Source organism: Epinephelus lanceolatus, chromosome 10 (genome assembly GCF_041903045.1).
Source record: "Epinephelus lanceolatus isolate andai-2023 chromosome 10, ASM4190304v1, whole genome shotgun sequence".
NCBI lineage: Eukaryota > Metazoa > Chordata > Actinopteri > Perciformes > Serranidae > Epinephelus > Epinephelus lanceolatus.
The window spans coordinates 14863904-14891788 of record NC_135743.1 but is presented as its reverse complement, the minus strand read 5'-3'; the positions used below and the strand labels follow the sequence as shown (position 1 = coordinate 14891788).

General features: G+C 41.6%; 1 protein-coding gene across 1 annotated transcript; it reads left to right on the top strand.

The window, feature by feature from the left end:
- On the top strand, positions 1-27885 carry pitpnc1b (phosphatidylinositol transfer protein cytoplasmic 1b). The gene is made up of 10 exons (XM_033640964.2): positions 1-634; positions 7936-8084; positions 12150-12238; positions 14025-14032; positions 14187-14258; positions 17165-17257; positions 21893-22048; positions 22952-23015; positions 23199-23285; positions 25794-27885. Exons 1-10 carry the CDS (start codon positions 587-589, stop codon positions 25949-25951), a joined length of 924 nt encoding a protein of 307 aa, XP_033496855.1. The 5' UTR covers positions 1-586; the 3' UTR covers positions 25952-27885.

Below are 27885 nucleotides of genomic sequence, written 5' to 3'. Positions count from 1 at the left end.
TTTGTGAGGAACTGAAAGCAGCAGAGGGCAGTTGAGGGGAAAGGGAGGAGCGCTGGGCAGACAGCAAGGTTACGCATGAGAACTGTGAGGAGGATTTAAACAAAGCGCAGAGAGGCAGAGAAGGGGGAGAACAGGTAGAGTTGGTTGGCTTCGAGTCTAATTACTACTTTCTCCATGTGGCGAAAGAAAGCAAACAGAAACTAAGTGAGGTAAACAGCAAAAGGGCAGCTGAAGGCAGGCGGAGAGAAAGCAGAAGTAACAAGGAAAAGGAGGGAGAGACAGCAGTTAAAAAGTCAGGTCCACAAGATTAATTGAGGAAGAGAAACAAAACAGGAGGCTGTAAGGAGTTAGCAAGGGAGGGAATAAATAAGAAAACAGCAGATACTCATTGACAGAGAGGACTGGACTTAACTCCATGGATTACTGACATCAGCAAAACAAAAGGAAGAAGAACGTCAGAAAAGAGGTCACTGTGGTCCGGCAGCAGTGTAGTGTGTCTGAGCCTGTCTGCTATGCAACTAAGACAGCTGAGATAGACAGACTTGAGTTCACGGTTCACACAGACAGTCCACTCTGTAACTGCACCATGTTGATGAAAGAGTACCGCATATGCATGCCACTGACTGTGGATGAGGTAAGTGTGTTTGTCTTTCCCACGCTCTCACACAAACACACCTCCTACAACATTAAATTGAAAGACAAGCGAGGGTTTTTTTTATTTCTATCATGAAAGTGTTGTTTCTACTTGTAATCTTAAGTGTTAATGTGCTGATAAGAAAAGTGCCAACAGAGCACACAGACCTCCTGCGGCTACTCTGTGGGAGCTTTGGCACACCGGGGGTACAGAGCTATGTTCTGCTCCGCCGGGCTCGGCCAATCTGATGGAGCCAAAGCACAACACCTGGCCAGCAGCATCATAGCGCTGTTGTTGTGTCTAAATTATCTCCCCATCTGTCTGTCTCTCTACTTCCCTAGCTTGCTTCAGCACACCTAGCAGCGTGTAAACTAGTCGGACTGGTTACAGCTTTGCAAGACCAAACTCAAACAAAAGGCCTGCAGGTTTATTAACAAAGGTGAACCCGCCGGAGAGAAACAGCGAGCGAAGGGGGGAGTTATGCGCCAAAGTGCCCTTCAAAAGGAACGTCCTCATCACCTCCTACACCGTCCTCCCCCCACTCTCCTCAATTCTACCTGTTACCACAACAATGACAGTGACAAATAGCAGTCCAAAATAGGATTTACAGTATCAGTTCAGGGCACACAGAAACTTGAGCTGGCAGCAAATCCTCTTTCGCCTGAATGTAATGTAAGTTTAAGTGCAGCTTATTTGAAGCAGTATCAAATCGTGACAGTTACCTCAGTCCAAGCTATTTACAACATCCTAACCCCTGCTTGCTTCATTTTTAGAAAGGGAATGGTGTTGATTTTAAGGTGTGAAATATCTAGTGGTACTTCTGTAACACGACACAGCTCAACATGTCTTAAGAAATGTTCACTATTGTGTTCTGCTGTGAGAGAAGCTGACAGGTGACGGCTGCAGTTCAGGTGGTGGGGTGGTTCGATCTCCAGCTCCTCATGCCCGAGACTTGAATTTGCAACTTGAACGTACAGTGACTTGAGATGCCTCCTGAAAAGACTTGGGAATCGTCTCTGACTTAAGATTTGGGCTTTGTGAACACTCTGTATTTCATTTTATTTGGGGCTTTAAAATAAAGGAAATGTCTGGTAAGCTGAATGTCATTCCCTCCCTTATTTATCATGCGTTATACACCACAGATGACTGCAACCCGCAGCAACAACACCACGGCAAGCACACCTGCAGCTGCTGTGCCATTTGTCATAACCTTTGGCTATGATAACTTCGCTCAAGACCCAAACGATCAACCAAAAGAATGCAACGTCTGTGGTATCAAAACAAAAGATGCTGGATCTGGGGCTGCACCATAATCAGAATTTGTCAGTCAAATCAGATTCGGCTCTTCAGTTTGAATATTTGATGATTTGTTCCTCTTTTTGTCCATAGAGAGTTCAGAAGTTTGAACAGGGTTTGGCAGACGTTAACAGTGTCAGCAACGTTCACATAATATAGTAAACAAGCCAAGGTAGCCCTCGGAGCTATTGCGTGCTAACTATGCAAACAATGGTTTGGGAGTGTGCAACGGTTTTGCCAACTCTAGATATCAAGAAAAAGCCAGAGACTGTATCGTATGAAGTTGCTGTGCGCTGTAAGTTCACAACTTCTAAGCAGAAAGTAGAAGATAACATTATCTTCGAGCCTGACCAGGCAGAGCCTCTCTTCTTCTGGGTAGCTGCTTCTGTCTCGCTCAGACTGTCTGTACCGGTATCACTAAATTTAGGGACCGCTAAGTACACTGTACACTGACTGCCAAAAAAAAAACAAACTGCTGAACTTGAAGAATCTCGGTTGCTTGAGGGGTCTCTGATGGATGATTCAAATCTCCGACCTACAGGGGGCAGCCCTAGCTAGATCAACCACATCAAACTTTATTAGTCACCTGCAATCGCTCCCAGACAGGTCAGTCACTTCGTAAACATGTTTAGCTCAGCATCAGTAATCCAACATCAGCTTGTTACTAACTTTAGCTAAAGGAGATTAACTTGATTTAGGTTGTCGTTTGCTGAATATTTTGAAAACATAAAGTGTTTGCTTGCTCGCTTAGCAATCTGGCTTTTCCATGACCATAAAAATGGATGGGTAACTTAATCATCAACGTTCTGCTGTCACCATCTACTGGCTAATGTTAAATCGAGATAAAGAGCACTTAAGTTTTAAGGCCAGCTACGGGCAGGTTGCAGGTTTATTGCATAGACTGTATATAAAGAGTGACGGTATCACAGCTCCACAAAAGTGAAGCGAAAACATTTCGATCACCCCCTGGTGGCTGGCTGCAGTATAGGTCATAAACACTGCCCCCTCCATGTGAGTGGATAGGATTGGCTAAACTATAAAGATAAAGATATGTGTCTAATAATTTTTCCCCAAAGATGGTTTCTGGCATTTTAGGTAGATCCTATCATGTTGATGTACATTCAAGTGTTTATTTTTCCTATAAGTTTGGTTATGACTAGCTATTTAATGCTATGAAGGGAGTGGGGGCATGATAAACAGCAGTGTGTGAAACGATATTCATATGATCAATGGCGCTGGTCACAATTAGGTCGGAAAGCAGGAACTCAATTCCACGAAGATCTCTACTGTGCAGACTCTGGCTCCAAATGACATCACCAGTACAACATGGCAGCAGGCGTATCCGGGATATTTAGGCTTCATTTTTGTACAGTGGGAGAAAATGGAGACGCATCATCCATTTTTATATACAGTCATTGGTTTATTGTTGACCAGGTAACAACCCAGTTTCACTCTGAAGTCGGCGAAATCTGGCACTTGGTCAGTGACTTCCAGAGCAGACACCATTGAAAAACAAACTTCCTTTCACGTCAGCATGATACGCGGCCAGTTGCTATTACTGGTTAAGGCAAAGTAACAGTTAAGGTTAAGGCAGCTGAAGTCCATGTAGGGCAGGCAAGACGGGTGGTGGATGAGTCGCACAACCACCGACTGGGCCGGTGTTTGCTACCTGTAAGATTGTAGAGCTAAACCCTGTTCTTGTTTCCTAAACATTTCTTGCCTAAACAGAACCAAATGCATGTGTTGGCTAAATGCCAACACATGCATTTGTTGTAGAAGGGGAAAAAAAGTCAATTTCCGATGTTGTACTGACATAGTGCGTTTAATGTGAAAGAGGCTATATGCAAATGGTACATTTCCTGTGAAAAGGGTTGTGTATTTTGAAAACAGACGATGCATGTAACGGGCAGAACTTGACACGGTGTCACAGAGCATCAACTACCAATGCATCCAGGGTACCTTGCACATCGTATCTTGGCGTGGAAAGCCCATGACCAAACAATGATATGTGACAAGGTTGGAGTAAGAAAGAGCTGCACATAATGTTACAGGCTTATAAGATTACCTTTACAGTAGACAGTTGTAGACCCGGTGTAATTATATAACAAAGGTAGTTGAAAGAAGGTTACAGTTATTGTTGCATGCTTAGTAACAATATTTTGTTGTTACCCTGGGTAACGTCAGTCCATTTTATTAGCAGCGAAATGCAGTTATTAACTTAAAGGAAAGCTTCATTGTGTGATTTTTTTCATATTGCACTGCAATAACCTGTTTAAAATAATAACATACCAAATAACTAATCAATGGTGACACTGTGTGATAATAGATAAAAGAGTTATGATAATACGGTACGTGCTCTGCGTGCCTTATACAGCTATGCAGTGTTCTCAGCAGACCGAATGGCATGCAGCGGATGACAGATCGCTCATTACTACCATGAGAGACTTGAGACTAGAAGTTGTAAAAAATGACTTGTGAGCATCTCCGCCTCGTGCTGAATGTGTCCTCGAGCAAGACACTGAGCCACAAATTTCTCCCCATGGGTGTCACTTTGCACTGAGGCAAATGAATCCCATCATCCAACTTGTAACTTAATGTAATGGACGTTTTCATGTTTTATAGGCTTATAATATTGAATCAAAGGAGATTTAATGTGACATTGATCAACAGACAACAGACTTTTTGAGGACGGCCTGCTCTTGGCAGATTTACAGCTGTGTCATACTCTTTCCATACTGTTTCTGTGGGAGCTGAGTACACAATCAATTACAAATATTTAGATAAGGTTTTGCTATTTGTTTTGCAAAAACAGTCTCATTGTCATTGTCAGAGGACAGATCCAGGATCCAGGGTTACATAACAAATTCAAGTCTTTGCTCTTAGATCTTTATCACTGCCTAAAAAAGAAGTTGCCATGAGCTTTACTTTAATCACAAAGTCTTTCATTTTCCGTTGCCGTCACACTGACACTATCTGCAGAGTCTCCGCCCCACAATGATGAGCTATATTTACACTCTAGAATTTATGACAAATTCACAGCTTGTAAACCAATCCTCGCCTTTTTTAAAAAGACAGTAGGAGGAAAACACACGCCAAGAGCTGTCAGTGGATGAGTTTCGCAACACATCATTAATCACAGCTATTCAGAGAGCACAATAACAGTGATTTAAGAACAGATAAGTCATTTCCACTTCCTGCAAAGATTAGTCTTTTAGAAAGTGAAATATTCACAACCTGTGTGGGCGGAGCTCACTGCTCTGTAGCCTGTGAGTTTTAAGACGGTGTAAAGGCACCCATCGTTGTGATTAATTAAGTCCCATGAATACCCAATAAGTAAATATTGAATGTTGACATTCCACCATAATTGGAACAAGAAGGAGGAGTGCCTCGCTGGTGTCAGCAGAGCACATTGAAGGATAGCAAACTGAGATGTGCCCTCCTCTTTTGCTCATCCTCCCCATCTTTCTCTGTTTCTACTTTTAATTAAAATAATGCTTTAGTGGCACACCAATATGGGGCAACATAATGAATTAGATTGTGGTGGCCACAGCAGAACAGTTTAGTTGTTTGCAGTATAATTTTATTGCTTTTTCATATTAACTTTAAAAACAAAGTTCACCAAAGTGATTTGCAATTAAAGCAACGCTGTACACAGAAACCAAGCTAAGGAGGAAAAGACAGAGAATGATTGCAGCATCAGTGCAGAAACTCAAGTATTATTGTGTAAATTGTTCAAAAGGCAACACTGATTCTGTCAGGCTGAGCTTGTCGAGGAGACCGCTCCAGATGCCCAAAGGCCTCGTCCTCTTTCGACTCGCTAACAGAAAATACTCCCGCCTCATCAGCATCGAGCACAAACTGGGGCTGCAGCAGAGAACAAAGTCCCACCCCCCCCCCCCCCCTTAATTTAGGCTCCCATGCATTCACCCTCGCTGGCCAAATTAAATTTTGATGTCAGATATGGTCACTTGAGGGAAATCTTTATACACAGCAAGTGACTATTTAAAAAATGACGAGCAAATACAAAGCGTGCTCCTAAGCAGTACTGAGTAAGTGCCTGTCGAGACAAAATAGGACTCAGCAACTATGGCTGGACCTGCTGCCAGGAGACTTCTCTGTCATCACTTCCACCAGCTACGTCCTCTCAGTGGCTGATGGTTATTATAATTTTCTCAATGGAATACGCAGTTTATTGATTAGTGGTATTATTGATTGGTTATGGAAGTCCTCACAAATTCTTATCAGCTTGTGGCCACCAGTGAGAGAAATTATGTCAGACATCTTTCAAATTAAATCCTAAAAATGGAAACAGACAAGTTTTTTGCTTTAACGTATCGTTATTTAGTAAATGTTAATTGCACAATGTAATAGCTACAGAATAATAACACCATCAGCGTTTAGATTGGTTCCCTGTTAGCCTCGCTTTCACTGTGTAGTTTGTAGCTCTGGGTACAATCTCCCAGAAAATGAAGGCTCAATTTATGGCACAAAGGAAGTGCTTTTCACAACTGAAACAGGAGGATAGCACTTTTGTTTTCCCCGGTAGCTATCCCCAGTTACCATAAAAATATGAATGTAAGTTACTTGCAGTTACTATACCCTGTAGCTGGGGGGGGGGGGGTGATTCTCTGGTGATTCCCACCTCTAATTGGCTCTGAGGAAAACTAAACGCAATCTGACTGGCTTTTTTGACATCAGCACCAACAATACTTGGAAGTGCTGGGTGGGGGGGTTAAAAAGTTGTCCATTTCCACTTTAAATGTCTAGTAATTTTATTTACATCAATTCAAATCCCAAATTTGCCTTTAAGGGCATAAGTCACATTATTTCTTTGACGGAGGAGCAAAAGAGACAAGCAATCGATCAGGGGTTCACAAAGTTTTGATAACTGTACCAATTTAAGGAGCCAGCAAATGACTGAGGGACGCACAGAAAAAATGCACACCTCTACTGCTGAGTTGTCCACCAAAACCGCTAACTTTAGCTATCAGCACTGGCATTGATGACAGAGTGCAATTCCAGCTACACTTGCGAAGTGCCACTAGCTGCCATGCAACCAGTAGCTCTCTACAAGTTGTCACTCCTAATCTGAAAGAGGTATGTGGGGGGTGCAGTTTGACGTAGTAGCCAAATAGTGTATTAAATGTAAGCTGTTGACAGTGAAAGTATTAAGATCTATAGAAGAGACTCCCGCACACTGTCTAACTTGAAAAAATAATGATTTTAAATGCTGCAACGTTTCGGTGATGAGACCCTCATCAGGAGAGGGACAGTTTGCCTGATTATTCTTGCAAGTTAGACAGTATTCTTCTCATCCCTCTCCTACGCACCTGTTTGGAAATAGATGTGCAAAGTATTCCTTTGTTTTTAAAGTCAAAGTATTACATAAAACATAATGTGTGCAATATTAATGTCACATTTGGGGGATGCAAAAAATGTTCCTGAGGGCTGCCAGTAGAGAGAAATAATAAGAAACTTGTGATGAACAAGCTCCAAAAGCTAAACTGATACTGTGTAACTACTGGGGCCACAATGATTAGCCTATGGGATAATGCTGAATGCTAAAATGTAGTGTAACAGTAACACAAATGGAACAAAGCCCTACTTTATTATCTACACAAAGTTTCAAGCTAATGGTCTTACCAAAGCAAGAGCAGCTGTAACTGCAAAACCTCTGAGACACATGAATCCAGCAATGGTGCCTTTTATTGCTAATGAAATCAACATTATATTTGTAAGAGGAAAAACATTTTCTCAAAAGTTATAGTACTATTTCAAGGGATAAACCTGTTCAATTTAAATTTTCCTTGTTGCATGACCACTCATTGACAGACACTTTGTGACTGAAACAAACACTGCACTCATTATTTTTCACCTCTGATGGCTTCTGATGATTTAGCTTTGTGGTCCACGTTTTGTCACAACAGTTTTTTCTGTCTCTCTTTTCACTTTCTCCCCATCCCAACTTCCATATACCTCATCCTTAACCTCTTCTCGGGATCCAGTACAGGATTGGCCAGCTGTACATGATCAGTAAGCACAGCTGTGAGCAGAGCGGTGGGGGCGAAGGGGTGGAGGTGGTAAGGAATGAGTCAGATATTCACCCCCAGCACGGCCCGGGACAGCTGACCGAGAAGCGAATCTACCTCAGCAGGTAGAGTGCAACTCTATCTAACTCTATTGCAACTGTGCTGCACTAATGACGCACTTAAACTAATAATTCTGGTGATTTGCAACCTGTGTCTTATCCTCCAGTTGTCAGCTCTGCCATTATGATAACTGATTGTGTTCGATCTTTGGTCTCTCACTTCACCGTAAAGCTTTACGCTCCATAGATCCACATTGCAGGTATCACTACTGACAAGCAATAAAACATCATTTCAACAGAGTAACATCCAGCCTGCCTACATCCAAAGTCCAAGTACCAGCTGCCTGAAACATGTTGAGGCCTATACTGTGGGTTTACAGTAGACATATTATTGTATCATGAGCTCATCAGACTGTGTTTATCTGATTGTGTAAGTACAGACTCTCAGCAGAGAAAAACACGTCATCCTGATAAAAACAGATCTCAGCCGGCGGTTTGAGGCTTCAGAGGCTTGTCACAGTGTAACCATGTGTGCTCACAAGAAAGGCACAAATTCAAAGATAGAAGTTCATACTTTTAAATGATGGTGGCACTTTAACACCCTCTTTAGCTTTTCCAAAACATGTTTAAACACTTCAAGTGAAATAGCACACTGTAATGTAGTTGTAAGCACATATGAGGACATTTTAAGAGTTTTCTGAAGGAACAGTTTGACATTTTGGGAATTGCGCTTATTTTCTTTACGGTGGCGGGTCAGATGACAAGATCAATACAGTATCACTCTTGTGTCCGTATGTTATATATGTTGCTGAAGCCAACAAGTGGTTAGCTTAGACTGAAAACAAGGTGAAACAACTAGCACAGCTGTGTCCAGAGGTAGAAAATCTGCCTACAAGCATATCTAAAGCTCACTAATTACCTTAACAAGTGATATCTCGCATCTTAAATCTGTACAGAAAAATAACAATTTGCTGTTTCATGGGCTGGTTATCAGCCCAGCTATTTGTTGGCTGGAAGCAGTTGCCAGGCAACCACCGTACACTTCTACAGTTACTGCTTCAACCTTAGATAAAAGCTGCCTTCAAACTGAACTCTTGAGCTTGGGGTTACGACATGGGAACACAATATGTTTGGCGTTCAAGTACTTAAGTAATAAGAATACTGCTACTAGGCAACGGCAACATGGACGCTACCATCCCCATATAGTTGAGCAAGCTAGCAAGTGGGTAATGCAATGCAGGTAACACAAAGGCATAATGACAGAGGAAAAAGATGAGGATATTGGGAATAATGACATGTTCCTCATACAGACGATAAAATTACAAAGAAAAACTCCAGCGACTAAAATAACATTACATTACCTTATCATTCTCCAACAAGTAACGTCAATGGCCTCTGCCATTTCTGAAAACATTAAACATGTCACAACTCATAAAGCAGAAGCTTTCAGAAAATTTCCACTTAACAAGATTGAAAATACTAAAACAGGAGGGGCATTCATGTGGACTATTCCTGTGAACACAGTAAACACGACCTAACTGCAAGGTAGCAAATATCCAGCACATAACCCTCCATAAAACAGCAAATCTTCATTTTTACACTTGAGTTTCATGCAGATTTAACAACCAAGACATGTTATTTAGTGAAGTGAACATGTGTTGGGAGCTGGATTTCATTACCTTTGGACTAGCCATTTTCCCCTGTTTTCAGTCTTTATAACAAGCTAAGCTAACCAGCTGCCAGGTATAGCTTCATATGTAGCATATAGACATGAGAGTGGTATCAGTCTTCTCATCTAACTCACCACCAGAAACCTAATAAGGATTTGTCAAAATGTCAGACTGTTGCTTTAAAGGTCTGGTGTGTCGGATTTACAGGCATCTAGCAGTGAGGTTGCAGAGCTTAGTCTTCTACTATGTGCCGAGCAAGTACGTGAACTATGATGGCCGATGCCAAAAGCGAATGGCCCTATCTCAAGAGAGTATTTGGGTTGTCCTTTCTGGGCTACTGTAGAAACAACATGGTGATGCCATGTAAATATAAACAGTACATTTTAGGGTAACAAAAACAAGCGATTCTTATAATACAATATACTAGTCCATACCCATTGGTAGCTTTGTCACCTTCTACCTATGCCAATCCTCAATGCCTATGTGCAGTTTGCAGATTGACCACGTCAGTGAGTAGAAAAACTTGGGACAGACAGAATGACTGACTGACAGAATGACACACTGACAGTTTCCATGATTATGTACAGCATATCATACCATGACTTAGTTATACCAAAAATTAGGAAAAAAACCAACAGGGGGATCCACAGCGATCGGTCGCATTTTAGCCATTTTTAAGCTTTTTTCTGTTGTTATAGCGCCACCCAGTTGCCAATTAGAGTTAAATTTCTCTAGTCACCTTGAGGCGTCCTGTTCTACATATCTACCAAGTTTAGTAAAAATCGATATGGCGGTTAGGCCTAGATAAAAAATGAGCTCTCTAGCACCCCCATTTTGTTTGATAGGGTCAATAATGGAGGGGTCCCCTCAGATTATGTGTGGTCATATGCCTACAAAGTTGCGTGGTGATCGGTGAAACCCTTGAAATGTTATACACCTTTATGTGATGAGCCACATACATATTTACAGATGACTCTGCTCACTAATCTCTGAGCTCTCTGTTTGTTCTGTCTCTGTACAGTACTGACACTGAGAGGCAGAGCTCCGGGTGCCACAGACGGCAACAATAATTTTGTTCTGCATTTCTGATTCTCTGTTACATGAGAAGATGCTCAACCAGATCTCAACACTGATAGGCTTTCACAACACAGCGTCACACAAGTTTCTCGCAAAAACAGATGTCTCGTCCTTCGCATAACATAATTCACATTCAGTACAAATTTGTGTCTATTCACGCTCTCTCACTGGCTTTGAATTTTTTGTATGGTGGAAACACTCTTCAGATTCAGTGTGAAAACAACTTTAGCTACAGGTGAACTGGTGATAACATAGTTATGAAAATTATATTCCATTTCTGCCAATACATCCTCCTAAATCCTACACACTGGGCGTTTAATGTCTCTGTTAACAACTATGAAACCTCTTATGATTTATTTATCAGGAGTGTGTTATAATTTGATTTATTGATTAATTATTTATTCATGAATAGTTCTTAAGTTGAGATTTTGTTTGTTTGTTTCCAAGGTCAGGAGTGAATCTCTTACATTAAAGCTTAACAGTTTTAAATGACTGTAAACACTTGTCCTTCTATCTAAATACATTTATTACGAGTGTGCTACAAACCATTTATTAAGTTTTTATATACTGCTTACAAATATTTTAACAACCCCCTAAATAGGGAGGTATTAAAACAAAGTGCTGCAAATGATTTTTGAATTTGCTTGAAGCTACAGTCGTCAAAGTAAACAAGGAAGTACGTGGGAAATGTCAGGACTGAAATGTTGCAATTATTGTTCAACCACAGAAGTCTGACGCAACGCATGACTGCAGCGTCTGCATTACTGTGCTGAAAGGAAGTGTTTCCTTTGCTTTGTGCTCAGAGTGACAGTCCATTAATCAATGAATTGAGATTTCAGTGAAAGCCCAGTCTAAAATAACACCCAGAATTCGCTTTTAACTCTAAATTCTTTCCCTAACCCTATGCTAACCTCGCTCATTACCCTAATGTAACCTCAACTCTTATTCTAATCACCACTATAAACCCAAGGCCTAATCCTAAAATAAACTCTTACAGAAGTAAAGAAATGTTCTCACTGTGGAGGATTTTCCTAATCTTTCTGTGCTTGTGGGACATTTGGTCCTCATTAGTAAAGATATGCTGGAACACACACACACATATACCACACATACATAAGTACAGTGAGTGCAAAATGTATTTTACCTCAATCATGTTCTGACATGTGACCTAGAAGCTACAGTAACAATTCATCACCACAGGTGTAATTGGGAATGAGTCATAAAAATGAGTGCTGTGGTGAGAGTAGCCTACAGGTAATCTGGCTATAAATGGCACAAAAACCACTTAGGATCTCTCTGTCTCCCTCCATAATCTCTCTCTCCTCCTATTCCCCTCTTTCCTCTCGCTGAATGTGATTCCTCTTTCTTCCTGTTTTGTGTTCAGCAAACTGCCGTCCTGGGCGAAAGCTTTTGTCCCACGATTCTTCTACGTGACAGAAAAGGCCTGGAACTTCTACCCCTACACCATCACAGGTATTTGCAGGGGCGGATTATGAGTCAATGAGTCCCTGGGCACAGATATGCAAAGGGCCCCAACAACTCTCCTACGTAGAAGCAGGACACTCAAACTGTGGTGATTTCCCGCCTCTTTGAAGTCGTTATTAATCTTTTTGTGGTTTTGCATCTCTTAGTGGTCATTTAGTGTTTCCTTGTGGTTGTTCTGTGTCTTTTCTTGGTCTTCTTGGTCTCTTTTAAGTAATGTTTTTGTCTTACTGAGGTAATTGGGTTTCTTAGTGATCATTTAGTGTCTCCTTGAGGTTGTTTTGTGTCTCTTTATAGTCATTTTGTGTCCTTTTGTGGTTGTTTTATGTCTCTGTGGTCATTTAGTGTCTCCTTGTGGTTGTTTTGTGTCCCCTTGTGGTTGTTTTGTGTGTCTTTGTAGTAATTTTCGATCCCTTTGTGTCCCTTTGTTGTCATTTTGTGTCTCTGTGTGGTTGTTTTGTGTCTCTTTGTAGTTGTTTTGTATCCCTTTGTGGTTGTTTTGTCTCTTTGTGGTTGTTTTGTGTCTCTTTGTTGTTGTTTTGTGTCTCTTTGTAGTCATTTTGTGTCCCTTTTTGTTTGTTTTGTGTCTCTGTAGTCATTTTGTGTCTCTTTGTAGTTGTTTTGTGTCTCTTTGTGGTCATTTTGATTCTCCTTGTGTTTTTTTGTGTCTCTTTGTAGTTGTTTTGTGTCTCTTTGTAGTTGTTTTGTGTCTCTTTGTGGTCATTTTGATTCTCCTTGTGCTTTTTTTGTGTCTCTTTGTAGTTGTTTTGTGTCTCTTTGTAGTAGTTTTATATCCCTTTGTGGTTGTTTTGTGTCCCTTTGATGTCATTTTGTGTCTCCGTGCGACTGTTTTATGTCTCTTTGTAGTTGTTTTGTATCCCTTTGTGGTTGTTTTGTCTCTGTGGCTGTTTTGCGTCCCTTTGTGGTTGTTTTGTGTCACTCTGTGGTTGTTTTGTGTCTCTTTGTAGTCATTTTGTATCCCTTTTTGTCTGTTTTGTGTCTCTATAGTCATTTTGTCTCTCTTTGTAGTTGTTTCGAGTCCCTTTGTGGTTATTTCGTGTCCCTTTATTTGATGTTTTGAGCCCCTTTTTGGTTATTTTGTCTCCTTGTGGTTGTTTTGTGTCTCTTTGTGGTCATTTTGATTCTCTGTAGTCGTTTTGTGTCCCTTACTAGTCATTTTGTGTCTCCCTGTGGTTGTTTTGTGTCCCTTAGAGATAATTTTGTGTCTTTGTAGTCGTTTTGTGTCCCTTAGTGGTTATTTTGTGTTTCTTTGTGTTGTTTTGTGTCTCTTTGTGATAATTTTGTGTCTCCTTGTGGTTGTTTTGCTCAAATTTGTAATTGTTTTGTGTCTCTTTGTGGTTCCTTTGCATCTCTTTATGGTCTTTTTGCATCTCTCTGTCATCATTTTGAGTCTCTTCCTGGTCTGTGTTAATTCAAATGATTTTTGCAAGTGAAGGCCAGGGGCTCCCCTGACACTGTGGGCCCCTGGGCCTGTACCCGATAGGCTTGTTCAGTAATCCATCCATGGGTATGGGAACTTGTTTATAAGTGCTTTTGTTTGTGTTAAACATCAGGTTACTTTCATCTCAATGCATTATACAAAACTTATTTACTTATAACAGCTGGTTTTCCAAGTGCCATCAAATATTCATCACTATGCATGCATGTATACCCTCGTGGTAACGTGTATGTGTGTGCAAGCAATTGTGTGCTCATGCATGTATGAGTAACTAATGTTGTTTCTCCCTTTCCATATTGAACGTCCCTGGTGCTGCAGAGTACTCGGTAAGTATTCTCACACATCATTTACTGTACATGAATGCAACAGAGCTCATCTCTTCCCAGTATCAGTGGATCTAATCTGCCGCCTGCTTCCGCTCTCTCTATCTCTACCCTCAACCCCTTTTTTCCTCCATTTTTACCTCTTGTCACCCCACAGGTATCATTCCTCCCCAAGTTCAGCATCCGCATTGAGACGAGATTCGAGAACAACAACGGCGATAACGACAATGTGAGTATGAGAGAGAGCGCGAGGTGAAAAAGATGGAGTGATTAGGGGAGAGGGGGAGGAGAAAGGCAAAGGGGGAAGGAGAGAAATTGCAATTTTCTCTGCAGCACAAAGAAAATGTTCATCACATTGATGTTCCCATTACAAGGAAAACAAGCAAAGCACAAAATGCAGTATTGGCAGATCGATTAACCAAACATGCAGCGGCGGTGAGCATGGTTGCCATGCAGCATTTTGTCCACACACATCAACACACACTGAGAAATTCAGTGACAGTTGCAACACTATGTGGCCCTTGTGTCTGCACGCTGTAATCAAGGAAACAGCCAAGTAACAAGAACCAACATGTCAAAATATGGAGGTCTGGAGATCTGCATGTGGGGAAAAAATGTGGCAAATCTTGTATTATGTCAGGCAGTTAGAGATTACATGAGTTTATTCCAAATAATTGACAGAGTTGTGCATGATCTACGCACATTATGTACGCTAAGTATCTCAGTACAAATTTGAGGTACTTGCACTTCACTCATTTTCTTTTTATGCTACTTAGAACTCTACTTCAATGCATTTCAGAGAGACATACTGTAGGTTTTACTAAACTATATGTATTTATTTGACAGCTGTAATATGTTATTATTATTATTATTATTATTAATAAGTATTACATAAAAACATTTGAAGAGCTTATAAAGATTTGGTGATTTGTTACAATTTTAACTGCCAAACAGTTTACTCATTTAGAGGTGAACAATTAAGTCTATTTTAATCATCTTTTACATCCTTTTTCTTGCAAAAATGCCAAATATTTCAGGATTACAGGTCTAAAATGTGAAGGTTTGCTCCTTTTCCTTGTTTTTATTGGAATTACTTTATTTTATAGTATTTTTTCTGTTTGGTTTGTCCAACCAGTAGACTGATAATTATATATCTCAAAGAAAACGCAATCAGCAGATCAATCAATAATGAAACTAATAATCCGTTGCAGACACCCCATGTTCAAAGACTGTGTCCTTGCCACAGCGGCCATGAGTTCAATTCCAACCCACAGCTCTTTGCTGCATGCCATTTCCCCCCTCTCTCTCCCCCTTTCATGCTATAGCGGTCCTTTCAAATGTAGGCAAATAGCCCCAAAAATATCTTGAAAAAAATAAATAAAAATTTAAAAATGAAAACAAAATTAAAAAAAACAAAATAGTAAAATGCTGCTCAAAGCATGAGTAATAATAATTTAATCATTCAAACTACAGCCACACTTTGTCCTTTAAAAATATAATAAAATAATAAAACAGATTTACAATCAAGCATAATTTCAATCTGGCACACATGTAGGGAGAGATGGAATGCAGGGAGACAATGAAGAAATGTAATGGTAAACCAAACATTGCTCATCCACCCATATTAGAGCTACGTTACATCAACAGAGACTAAAAATAAATTCACAATTATGTTACATTATGTGGAAGGTTTTCCACGGAAGATTACCGACAATTAGTTTTATTATACAGAACAAAATTCTATGACTTACCTAAAACTTTTAAGGATTTTAGTCTTTAGAATATAGAGGCTCATGCACACCTTTCAAATCTTGCAGTCAAGTGTGTAGGAGGAAAATATCCATAGGTGAAGAAAAGGGAATTCTCACACACTGTCCTGATATTTGTAATAAACTTTATCAGACTTTTCTAAGTTTTCCATGATGGTGGGAATATTAAGTTATATTAATACTTTTGATACTTCAACTACATTGACAGACTACATATAAGATATTTAAAACTGTTGCTGATTTAAACAGACAAAAAAGCCTTATTTCCACTGTGGTCCTCTACTGCAGCACAAGACGCCACATTGAATACATAAGTGTCAAACCAGAATGTCATTAAACCTAAAAAACACAATCAGACAATAAAACATGAGGCATTTATACACCTATAAATTATTTAACAGCCACTTATTGAGATCTGATTTAAAACTCCTCTCAGCTGGGCTTTGTTAAAGTGAGATAAGCAGCTTGTTCCACTGACATGTGGCTGTATACTAAAAAGTATTTCTCCCAAAACACGTTTTAAATCTCATAAGAATAAAATTTGTTAGACTGCCTCTAGTGTTGTGGGAGTGGCTTTTTTTACTGGACTCAAACAGGTAAGGAGGTATATGAGGTTTTTTTTTACAGTGTGGTATTTATACTTGTACATGAGTGATGGATTTGATTACTACCTCCAGCAGTGTTTCTATGAATATGAACACACAGAAAACAGAGAGACAATGACGAGGAAACACTGAGAGCGTCATGCCCTGAGCACATTGTAAAAAGCAACACAATACATCCAGCTAATGCAACTCATTCCATAAGAGGGAGCAAGACCTTGGGTAGACACAGACCAAAACAGCACCACAGGAGCGTAGCGGGCTATTATCTAACGCCAGCTTTTTCTTATTTGTTAGTTTTCAACTGTGAAATGAACAACTTCAGCAGGGCATTAGAACACATTTTAAACAAGGTCAGATAAAAGTGCTTCCCCCTCTCTCTTTCCCTCGCTTCCCTCCATTCTCTCTCAAGGAAAAGTGTATTCTGCTCTCATAACTCTTCTTTTTTTTCCCCCCTCTCTTTTAATATCTCTCATACGTCCTTGTTTTTTCCCCCCCATCTTCTCCTCCTCTGCTCTCTGTCTGTTCTCTCCTCTGTTTGCTCCAGTGTGATTTGCTCCAAGGGCCTGCGGGTGGGATACAGTGAGGGGTGTTATGGTGTGTGACCTCAGTTTTCTACACAGTTACTCATCTACTCTCATCCCCCCTCTTCACTGAGTGAGTGACTGTATGCGTGTGAGAGTATGGGTGGAGTGCGTGTGTGTGTATGTATGTGTGCCTGCTCTCATTATAACGTATGACCTCCCCCATCTGTTTGGGTGTAGGTGTTCGGGGACAAGCCGACCCCGTCAGAGAGTGTGAGTTTCCTGGATATCCTGAGTGATACCATCCCCGAAAAACATTACAAAGAGTCAGAGGTATGTACTGTTCTGATACATGCACGCAAAACTAAATGATCCTGTGTAGAAAAACTATAGAAGGCCTGTTGAGGGTTTTGCAAAAGAAAAGCTGTGTGATCACATTAAAGGAACAGTTAGGCATTTTTGGAAACACACTTTAGAGTTGAGTGAGAAGATCGATACCACTCTCGTGTCTGTGCTTGTACTGAGCTACAGCCTGGAGGCAAATGCATAGCTTAGCCTGAAGACTGGAGGTGGGGGGAAGATCTGGCCTTGTTCTGTCAAAAGTTGAAACATATAACTACCAGCACCTCTGAATTAGTTAACGTTCTGTATTCTGTTATTTAGTTCACACGCAAACAGAAATGTAAACACGAGGGGAGTTACGTACTTACACATACTTAGAGCACATAACTCCCAGTTAAACCACGGCTGTTACATGTCAGTTTCTGTAGGAATGATGAATGCAATAAGTGCTAAAAAGTGAGGCTAGCTGTTCCCCTATGCAGCAACCTCAGGGGCGGAAAAATGAAGCTAACACTGAGGTGACAAAACTTGCAGTAACTCTGATGGCCACTTGAGGCTGGCTCCAAAATCCTCAGACTCCCATGTTAAAATGCCCAACTTACAAACATGTTTACTGCCTGGTATAAAAAACGGTTAGGGTCTCTATAGCTAATTTCCCCGTTGATGACAACTGTATGAGGGGTGAACTTTTGTATAAATCACCTGTTTAAATGTTATCAAAGCTTAAAGGATAACTCGTTTTAAAATTGGTTCAGTATTGAGGGAGGCAGATGCAGCTGGCAGCCGCGAGGTAGATATGGGGGCAAATGTGTCCCGTATAAGTTTGCGCATAAAAAGTGCTTTTTTTCGCCACTGATCAGTTCAGATCGCCAGTGCTATCTCTGTAAATAGCATACTAAGCATTTCCCTTACATTTCACTTCCTCTGGGCTGTGTGTGACGTCATCTCAGGAGAGCTTTGCTTGTTGCTGGAAGAAAACAACAATTCTAGGTATCAGTATTACATGCATAAAGACATATTAGTTATACTTACTTGATGGATAGTTGACCATTTGGTCCCTGTGGTTTTGGCCTCCTCCTACAATTTATTTTGGGCACATGAAAAAAGGTATCCAGCACTGCCCTGTTGATCAGAGGGGGGGAATCCTCTAATGTAGTTACACAGCGTTTGGTAGTTTCTGTATCATCCCAGGACACATCGAGACCATGAATATTGGGCAACAGGTCCCACTCGTTGCAACACAGACATTATTCCTCTGTGGGCATGGAGTCACACCAACCACAGGAGCACCACCAGTCCTCAGAGATTCGCGTTTGTGCAGCCGCTGCTTCACCCTCGTCTACTCGTTGGCCCTCTCTCTCTATCCTCGTCTGCTCTTCAATTTGTAGGAGCTCTTCGTCCGTATACTCGGGCTCAAATAAGTGCGGGCGACCATCGTAATAAAAGGGTTCATCTTCATTCTCGAAATCGGGTAAATATGCAGCCAAGATACCGATGCAGTAAAACTCTCAACTGTACTCCGGGACAACCAGCATCACTCTGAGCGGCGCTCAGCATGGCTCCTCTGTTTTCTTCCAACAACAAGCAAAGCTCTAGTGAGATGACGTCACACACAGCCCACAGCAAGTGAAGGGTAAGGGAAACACTTAGTATGCTATTTACAGAGATAGCACTGGCGATCTGAACTGGTCAGTGGCGAAAAAAAGCACTTTTAATGCGCAAACTTATACGGGACGCATTTGCCCCCATATCTACCTCGCGGCTGCCAGCTGCATCTGCCTCCCTCAATACTTGAGTTGTACCTATGAATTATACGCACACATACAAATGGGGAAATAGGGCCCAGGTTGAAAAATACCAAAGTTATCCTTTAAAGTTATACATAATTAAGGACTTGGCCGCTTTGAGTGACAGGGGCTGCTGTCCCATGCCTGACCCCCAATTCACATAGTATAAGCATATAATATATCTACTATATCAATGTTTTGAGTTAATTTAAGCTAATTATAACATTTTGGTCGCCTAAAATAAAATTTGTTTAGCATTTGGTTGTACCTTGAGACCCTCTAAGGAGTCAAATATTCAGTTTTTCATCTAACTATATTTTGTTATACTGGTTTTAAGTCTGTTTTTTGCTAGTGAATATTATCATTAGCATCATCACAGTTGACCATAGACAGTAAATGCCCCGTGCTAACTAAGCTAGTAGCTACAGTTAGGGTTAGCTCCCCCCTCTTGTCCAAATAAGGTGACTTCTGGCTCCAAAAACCCAAGATGGCGATACTTAAAATGCCAAACTCGAGGCTTCAAAACAGGAGTCCACAAACCAGTGGGTGACATCACGGTGGCTATGTCCGTTATTTTTATACAGTATGTGGCAAGAAAGCAAATAAGCATATGTCTCAAAATGTGGAACTTCTCTTGGTTCCTAATGACGTCGCAAGTGAAGACGTACAAATGCAAAAACAAACACCTTTCTCCTTGTAATCTTTGATCTACTGGCTTTTATTTTTGCTTCTGAAAGAGCATAAATCAGTAAAACACCCACACACCTCCTCTGCCTGTCTTCATGACCTCCCCACAAGGGTTTTACACTTCTTTACTCCCTTCAAGTCCTTTGAGACAAAGGTTGATTCACAGGCCTGGCAATACAGACGCATGCAGACAAGAACACAGAGACAAAGGTGGAAAAAAATATACATACATACATACAGTACAGGCCAAAAGTTTGGACACACCTTCTCATTCAATGCATTTTCTTTATTTTCATGACTATTTACATTGTAGATTCTCACTGAAGGCATCAAAACTATGAATGAACACATGTGGAGTTATGTACTTAACAAAAAAAGGTGAAATAACTGAAAATATGTTTTATATTCTAGTTTCTTCAAAATAGCCACCCTTTGCTCTGATTACTGCTTTGCACACTCTTGGCATTCTCTCCATGAGCTTCAAGAGGTAGTCACCTGAAATGGTTTCCACTTCACAGGTGTGCCTTATCAGGGTTAATTAGTGGAATTTCTTGCTTTATCAATGGGGTTGGGACCATCAGTTGTGTTGTGCAGAAGTCAGGTTAATACACAGCCGACAGCCCTATTGGACAACTGTTAAAATTCATATTATGGCAAGAACCAATCAGCTAACTAAAGAAAAACGAGTGGCCATCATTACTTTAAGAAATGAAGGTCAGTCAGTCCAGAAAATTGCAAAAACTTTAAATGTGTCCCCCAAGTGGAGTCGCAAAAACCATCAAGCGCTACAACGAAACTGGCACACATGAGGACCGACCCAGGAAAGGAAGACCAAGAGTCACCTCTGCTTCTGAGGATAAGTTCATCCGAGTCACCAGCCTCAGAAATCGCAAGTTAACAGCAGCTCAGATCAGAGACCAGATGAATGCCACACAGAGTTCTAGCAGCAGACCCATCTCTAGAACAACTGTTAAGAGGAGACTGCGCAAATCAGGCCTTCATGGTCAAATAGCTGCTAGGAAACCACTGCTAAGGAGAGGCAACAAGCAGAAGAGATTTGTTTGGGCCAAGAAACACAAGGAATGGACATTAGACCAGTGGAAATCTGTGCTTTGGTCTGATGAGTCCAAATTTGAGATCTTTGGTTCCAACCGCCGTGTCTTTGTGAGACGCAGAAAAGGTGAATGGATGGATTCCACATGCCTGGTTCCCACTGTGAAGCATGGAGGAGGAGGTGTGATGGTGTGGGGGTGTTTTGCTGGTGACACTGTTGGGGATTTATTCAAAATTGAAGGCACACTGAACCAGCATGGCTACCACAGCATCCTGCAGCGACATGCCATCCCATCCGGTTTGCGTTTAGTTGGACGATCATTTATTTTTCAACAGGACAATGACCCCAAACACACCTCCAGGCTGTGTAAGGGCTATTTGACCAAGAAGGAGAGTGATGGAGTGCTGCGGCAGATGACCTGGCCTCCACAGTCACCGGACCTGAACCCAATCCAGATGGTTTGGGGTGAGCTGGACCGCAGAGTGAAGGCAAAGGGGCCAACAAGTGCTAAACACCTCTGGGAACTCCTTCAAGACTGTTGGAAAACCATTTCAGGTGACTACCTCTTGAAGCTCATCGAGAGAATGCCAAGAGTGTGCAAAGCAGTAATCAGAGCAAAGGGTGGCTATTTTGAAGAAACTAGAATATAAAACATGTTTTCAGTTATTTCACCTTTTTTTGTTAAGTACATAACTCCACATGTGTTCATTCATAGTTTTGATGCCTTCAGTGAGAATCTACAATGTAAATAGTCATGAAAATAAAGAAAACGCATTGAATGAGAAGGTGTGTCCAAACTTTTGGCCTGTACTGTACATACATACACAAGCACACATGCATGCAAAAACCAACACAAAGGCAAACACACCAATCTAATAGAGTAAGTGAAATGGTGAAAATTTTATATCACGAACACTTTCATAATGTGCGTTATCACACTTGCCTCCTATGGGCTGTGCTGAGCAACAATCTGCTTCTACCTCCACACACATATCATCACACACACAACCAGAGTTCCCCTCCCGAAGACGCCTCACAGGGCCAAAGTTTCTGCAGACTCAGCGAGTAACGTATAGACCCTCTGCTTAATCTGTGCAGGACCCGAGTCACTGGCAGTCAAGTAAAACTGGCAGAGGGCCTCTGGAGAAAGGCTGGAGAAATGACCACCAGCCCATTATGTGCTCCTATAAGCGGGTGCACTGCAGCTTCGAGGTGTACGGCTTCCAGACCAGGACCGAGGAGTTCATACACAAAGTGAGACAGAGCTTGTGTTTTTTTCCACCATACCTCTTCCCTGTGCTGATGTAAAGACGGTTGGATCATGATACAATCTGCAGTTAATGTTACGAGTCCATATAGGTGTAAGACAAGGTGGAAAAATCTGAATTTACAGCTAATTGGATTCAATGAAGTGCTGTGCTACATTCTGCATGTTGGAGTCTTTCAGTTTATACACCTGCAGTAAATTGGTGATCTTTAATCCTGATTAGTTATTTGTTAGTTGTATGTGCCATGTGTTGCTTCGTGACACAAATAAATGATTATGACATTAAGTTCCAGACATAAGTATCGTTACCAAGACCAGCGCCACGAATGCTCTTGGCCTCTGCACTGAATTTTATGAAATCTAACATTAGGTCAGATTTATTGGAAAAGCTGCTGTACTGTTTTACAAGAACTGTAAGAGTGCTATTGTTCCTCTGGAGCAAAGGAGGCAAAGGTTTCTCACTGTGAAAGTTGGTGGAACAATTAAAACAGCTGATAAAAAAAACTCTCAACACATTAATGCTCTACAATCAAACATGAAAGAAAAAACAAAAGCACTAAGAACAAAACTAGTGACGCCATGTCTCCAACATTGTTTTTGCTGAGAGAGTGCGTTCGTGGGAATGTGGTTTTGGTTTTGACAAAGGCGAGCGCAAATAATACCGTTGAGATAAGTTTCCACTTATCTAAGTTAAGTTACCTTTTATCTCAACCATGACCTCATTTATTTAGAGTAATTACACAAATGTATCGTCATTGTTTTGGCTATGACGCACTGTAACACAATGATTGTCGCATTTCACACACACACCTCTAAATTCAAAGCTCTGTTTGGCATTTTTATTTATATTTCTTTTTCCTGCCCCGTCTTTATTCCTGGTTTTATTTTAGAACATCCGGGACATTCTCCTGGTTGGCCACAGGCAAGCAGTAACGTGGATGGACGAATGGCATGGTGGGTCACAGAACAACATTTTAAATATTATAGATAAAAGATAAAACATTCAGAGCGATGCTGTTGTGCTTAGTCGTATTTGTGAATATACACCCTGTGAAATTTAATACATATTTCATACTCTGTTTTGAAGCTTTGTGTGTGTGTGTGTGTGTATGTGTGTGTACTCTGCTTTCCCCACAGGGCTGAGTTTGGAGGAGGTGAGGGAGTACGAGCGAACGATGCAAGAGAAGACCAACAGCAAAGTCAAATCCAGCCAGAACAACACAGGTGAGGTTGCAGCTCCTGACCCGCACTGTGCTGAAATACCACAGAGGAAGGGAGGGCAGGCGGAGGGGGAGGAAGGGGGGAATACGGCTAGATGTGTGACGAGTGAAGGTAGAGCGAGAGAGATGAAAAGAGCAGTAAGTTTGAAGTGTATATTTGTGGTGATTTCAGCCTAATAAGCAGCAGATACAGAGGACACGTAGATGAAGCAGGCAAATAAACACACTTTTAGATCATTAGGTGTTTACTATGAATCTCAGCAGGTATTATGTATATATTCAGCTCACAATCTTATCCATTGCTGTCAACAGACAGATTCAAAACAGTATGATTTATGGATATCAACAGTTAACCGTTAATAGGTTAAATGCCAATACCAACTCTGACCGTTTGCCCATGTCAGTCTATAGGTTAATTCTGTTGCTGTTCAGTTTACTGCACCACAACCTAGGCTAGGTGGGAGCTAGTTAGCAGCGCCTTACCCATGGTGCAGGACGGCACTGCTGCAAAAACATTGCGCCCACCCACCTGTCTTTCCCAGGTCACCCCGGTGAGTAGTTAGTGGCTTAATATTTTGTCACAAAGCCCCTTTAGCTTGTTACCAACGTTATCACTGTTAGCTGTTAGCCATGTCAGCACAGTTAATGGTGTTGACACAAGTAACAATGCCTGTAACTCACTGTCATCCTTTAAGAACTCCATTTCCCAGCAGCCCTAGCTTGATCATGTTACACTTTTCAGCGCAGTTGCATCCAAAGTGGCGAGCCACATGTCCGCTGCTCAATCTAGTTCAGTTTCTCTGTTCCCTTTGTGAAGACTGTTCCTGCCTGGTTGTGGTAAATAAAGACGACTGTTGAGTTAAGTTCCTGGATTGCCAGCGTATTCCTTCTGACCGAGGACAAATCAGGTGTTGCAGATTTCCACCAGCTACTAGACGTGCCCTGTGCTTTACAATGCCAAAGAGATTTTGCAGCTCAAAAAGAAACCACTTGCTCTCCAGTTCTCCTTGGGAGGAAACCAGAGAGTGGCTAACGTGTTTCTGCAGCAACACTGTCTATGCACCATGAGTAATCTTCGAATGAGTGGTGCCACTAGCTAGCTCCCACCCAGGTGGTGCACAGAGCAGAGCGTCCATTAGCTAACCAGAGGAGATCACAAAATATTTAAATTTCACCATCTCTAAATGGACAGCGTTTTAAAATGCCGTGCTAAAGCTCAGAGTCAATGGAGCGCCAGACTGAGAGCAAAGGTCTCCTGTATTTCACGTCATTTAGTGTTTTTTCTCTTAAAAATTAGCCAGTTAGTTAATAGTCAATGAGTGTTGAGCTATCAAAAGCAAAACTAACCAAAACTGACATCCCTATTATGAATGAATAACTTTGTAATGCTAACAGGCTCCAACAGAAGCTGGTTGCGCCACTAGTGCCGTAGCTGTGCCCTACAAGTACCCAGATGGCTGGTGCACATCTGTGGGGGGAAAAAGGGAGAGGGAAGAGCAGTCAGGAGGCATTTTACAACACAAGAAGCATTGAGGAGGGAGAGACAGAGGGTGCATGCCCAGAAAAGGATGACAGAGAGACAGATGTAAGGGGGGGGGGGGGGGGGGGGGGTAGAGGGGTAGGCCGGCTCATGAAGTGATAATGCCACTGCGTTGGTCTGATAAACAGTGTAATGCAGCCACCTGCTGAACTCTCCCCATCACCAGTCCTCTCAACATAAATAACCAGCCATTGCAGCACTTAGCTGCAAATGTCAGCCCTGGTGGGGGTCTGTGTCTGGGCATATGTGTTGTGTGTGTGTCGTGTGTGTGCATGTGTGTGCATGTGTGTGTGGTCACCCTGCCCCCTGCTGGTTAGTCTGGTGAACCTCAGCTGGATGTGAGAGATATCAAAGGTAAAATTCCCAGGATGGCCTGTAGCTTCTTGCTGCCTGTGCGCTCTCCCTCTCCCTCTCTCTCTGTGTGTGATGATGAGAGACATCAAGCTGCAACAAATCTGCAGTCATTGCTCAACCTGCTGCAGCTCGCTGCACCGCGATGACCCCCTACAGGCCAAATGCTGCCACTGCGTTGATCTCTGCACAGACCGAATCATAGTTTTCATTTCATTCATCTGTCGTAATAAAAGTAAATGGATGTCATTTACTCTAGAGAGTCTAATAAAAAGTCGGGTGTGTGCTGAATACCAATAAGGGATTTAACTAATAGGAATCTAAGAGAATGACATTGAGCTTATGTATACTTAAATAAATTGTAAACCTCAACACTGTCGTCCCTCTGTTTCTCTTCTCAGTGTTGCTTTTGCTTTTCTTCCTCTTTTATCTCTATCTTGTTGTTTCTTTCATGTCATGAGTATCTCATTCTTCCTCAATCTGTCATCATCAATTTGCTTTATTGGAAGAACGTGAAATGCATTTATGTTGTCAAAGCAAATAGAGAAGGAGAATCAGGGATAAAGGAACAATTAAAAGAACCTACCCTCTGTCTTCTATCTATCTATCTATCTATCTCAGGCCCACCGGCTGCCTCTCGTCCTACGATCTCTCGCTCCATCTCAGTGACAGACGAGCGCTCCCTGAGGAAGATGGGAGTGACGACTGCGGCCATGTCTGACCCCTCTGCCTCCTCTGTGCCACAAACTCCCATTCGCCTCAACTCCACCCCTGAATGATGCCTCTCTCTCACACACACTCAAACACCGTACGCACAAACACACAGAAACCAATGTCAACATTCACCAGCGTCATGTGATGTTGTTTCTCAAATACTCACACACCCACATGCAAACAGTGACATTAACGGACATTTTGAACTTATTTACTCTCCGGGGGAGAGTCAGATGAGAAGATCAGTCCCTCTTTCATATCTGTCTGTCAAATACAGGGCCTCGGCTAGCAGCTGATTAATTTAGCTTCTCATAAAGATAGAGAACAGGAGGAAACTGCTAGCCTGTCCAAAAATAGTAAAATCCACCTACCAGCACTTCCTTAAGTCCCAGTGAAACAGAAGTTAGAGCATCTTTAGCTGCTGTGCTGTGACGAATTTCCCAGTGAGTGGTGTACAATTACAAGAGGGATTTATATCAAATCCTTCACATTTGATTTGGCTGCTAAAAAGTGGGCGGGCTTACAGTTTACTGCGATATGGAGCTACAGCGGAAACCGCTGCTGAGCGCACCATTGGCTCCTCAATTACGTCCCTCGCTGTCAGATCAGGAGGAGGACGAGGGAGAGATGAATGAATCAGACTTCCGCCACATTGTTTTGGAAATGAAAACAACAATTTTGCCCACTGATTTCCGAACACACTTCTCTCTCTATCGCTTTCCATAGCAATCTGTTAGCTGCTAGAACCCATGTACGGTGAAGTGCGGATTTACACACACACTTTAGTGTGGCCAACTAGTTACCCAAAATCTCACTGGAATGGCTAAACTTCTGTGTAGGATGAGTTTTCGAAAATTTAAACTGTCTTACCTGGTTTTACATAAAGAGAAAAGACAGGGGACTTAAACGTTATCTGTATACCTTTTTGTTTATCAGTCTGTACAAAAAAAAAAAGGTATGAAAATGACAATAAAAATGGTCGTTTTACAGGGGTGATTAAATATTTTTCTATCACCATAAAACACTGAATTGTTTTTTCACTTTGACTTTTGCATAGACTAAACAAGTGAGATATAACATGTGCTGCTGGGTGAATTTTGAAATAATCGTGCAGATCAGACTAGCTGTTTTTGTGCTAAGCTAAGCTACCCAGCTGCTGGCTCCATATTCACAGCACAGATATGAGAGTGGTATCAATCCTCTAATCTTCTCCATCAGAGAGAAAATAAGTATATTTCCCAAATGTCTTTTAAGACCACTGTAGATACATTTATCTATTGTTACGCACACATATTGTCACTCTCTTTACTGCAAGTTAAAAACCACATAACTGCCGCGCAAGAACACACAAACACTTTGTGCCTACTCAAAGACTATTTCTACTATTGCAGTCAAAAACCTTTCAGTGTCTTCCACCACCTGTAAACACAGTGCATTTCAGCTCTTTTCCAGCCATAGTGGAGATCAGCGACCACCAGCGGGGTTCTCCGAATGTTCCCCAGCCCCAGCCCCAGCCCCAGCCCAGCAGCCTACAGACAGATGCATAAAGAGTTTAATAGAGTAGATCTAATGAGAGAGAAGAGGAGAATGGGGGAGGCTGTCAATGCTATGGATCAGCTCCCCTCTCCACCATCGCCAATAGGTCAGACCAGGTGTATTGACAGAGGGCAGTGAGGCGTTGTATTGGTTCCTTGATCACTTAGCTGAGAGCTGCAAATGGGTTAAGTCAGGGTTAAACTTCAACTATGAGTCAATGATGTGAGCGTTTATAAGACTATTAGCTACATTTTTTATGCACACCCCGGGAGAATGGGTTTTCATTATCAGGGATCAGCGATGGCAACGATGAAATAATTGTCCGCTGTCCTTATTTGTAAAAACATTTAGCTTGAATGAAGTATTAAAAATGAATCAAGTGGAAAATGCATGTGGAAATTTCATTGTATAGTCTTTTATAATGGATTTGTATCAATAAATAAATACAATGCATTTCAAATGA

Coding starts and splice junctions, on each gene's coding strand:
- pitpnc1b (XM_033640964.2), top strand. CDS start 587: ATGTTGATGAAAGAGTACCGCATATGCATGCCACTGACTGTGGATGAG. Junction 635..7,935: donor TGCCACTGACTGTGGATGAG/GTAAGTGTGTTT, acceptor CTCGGGATCCAG/TACAGGATTGGCCAGCTGTA. Junction 23,016..23,198: donor GTGGATGGACGAATGGCATG/GTGGGTCACAGA, acceptor CTTTCCCCACAG/GGCTGAGTTTGGAGGAGGTG.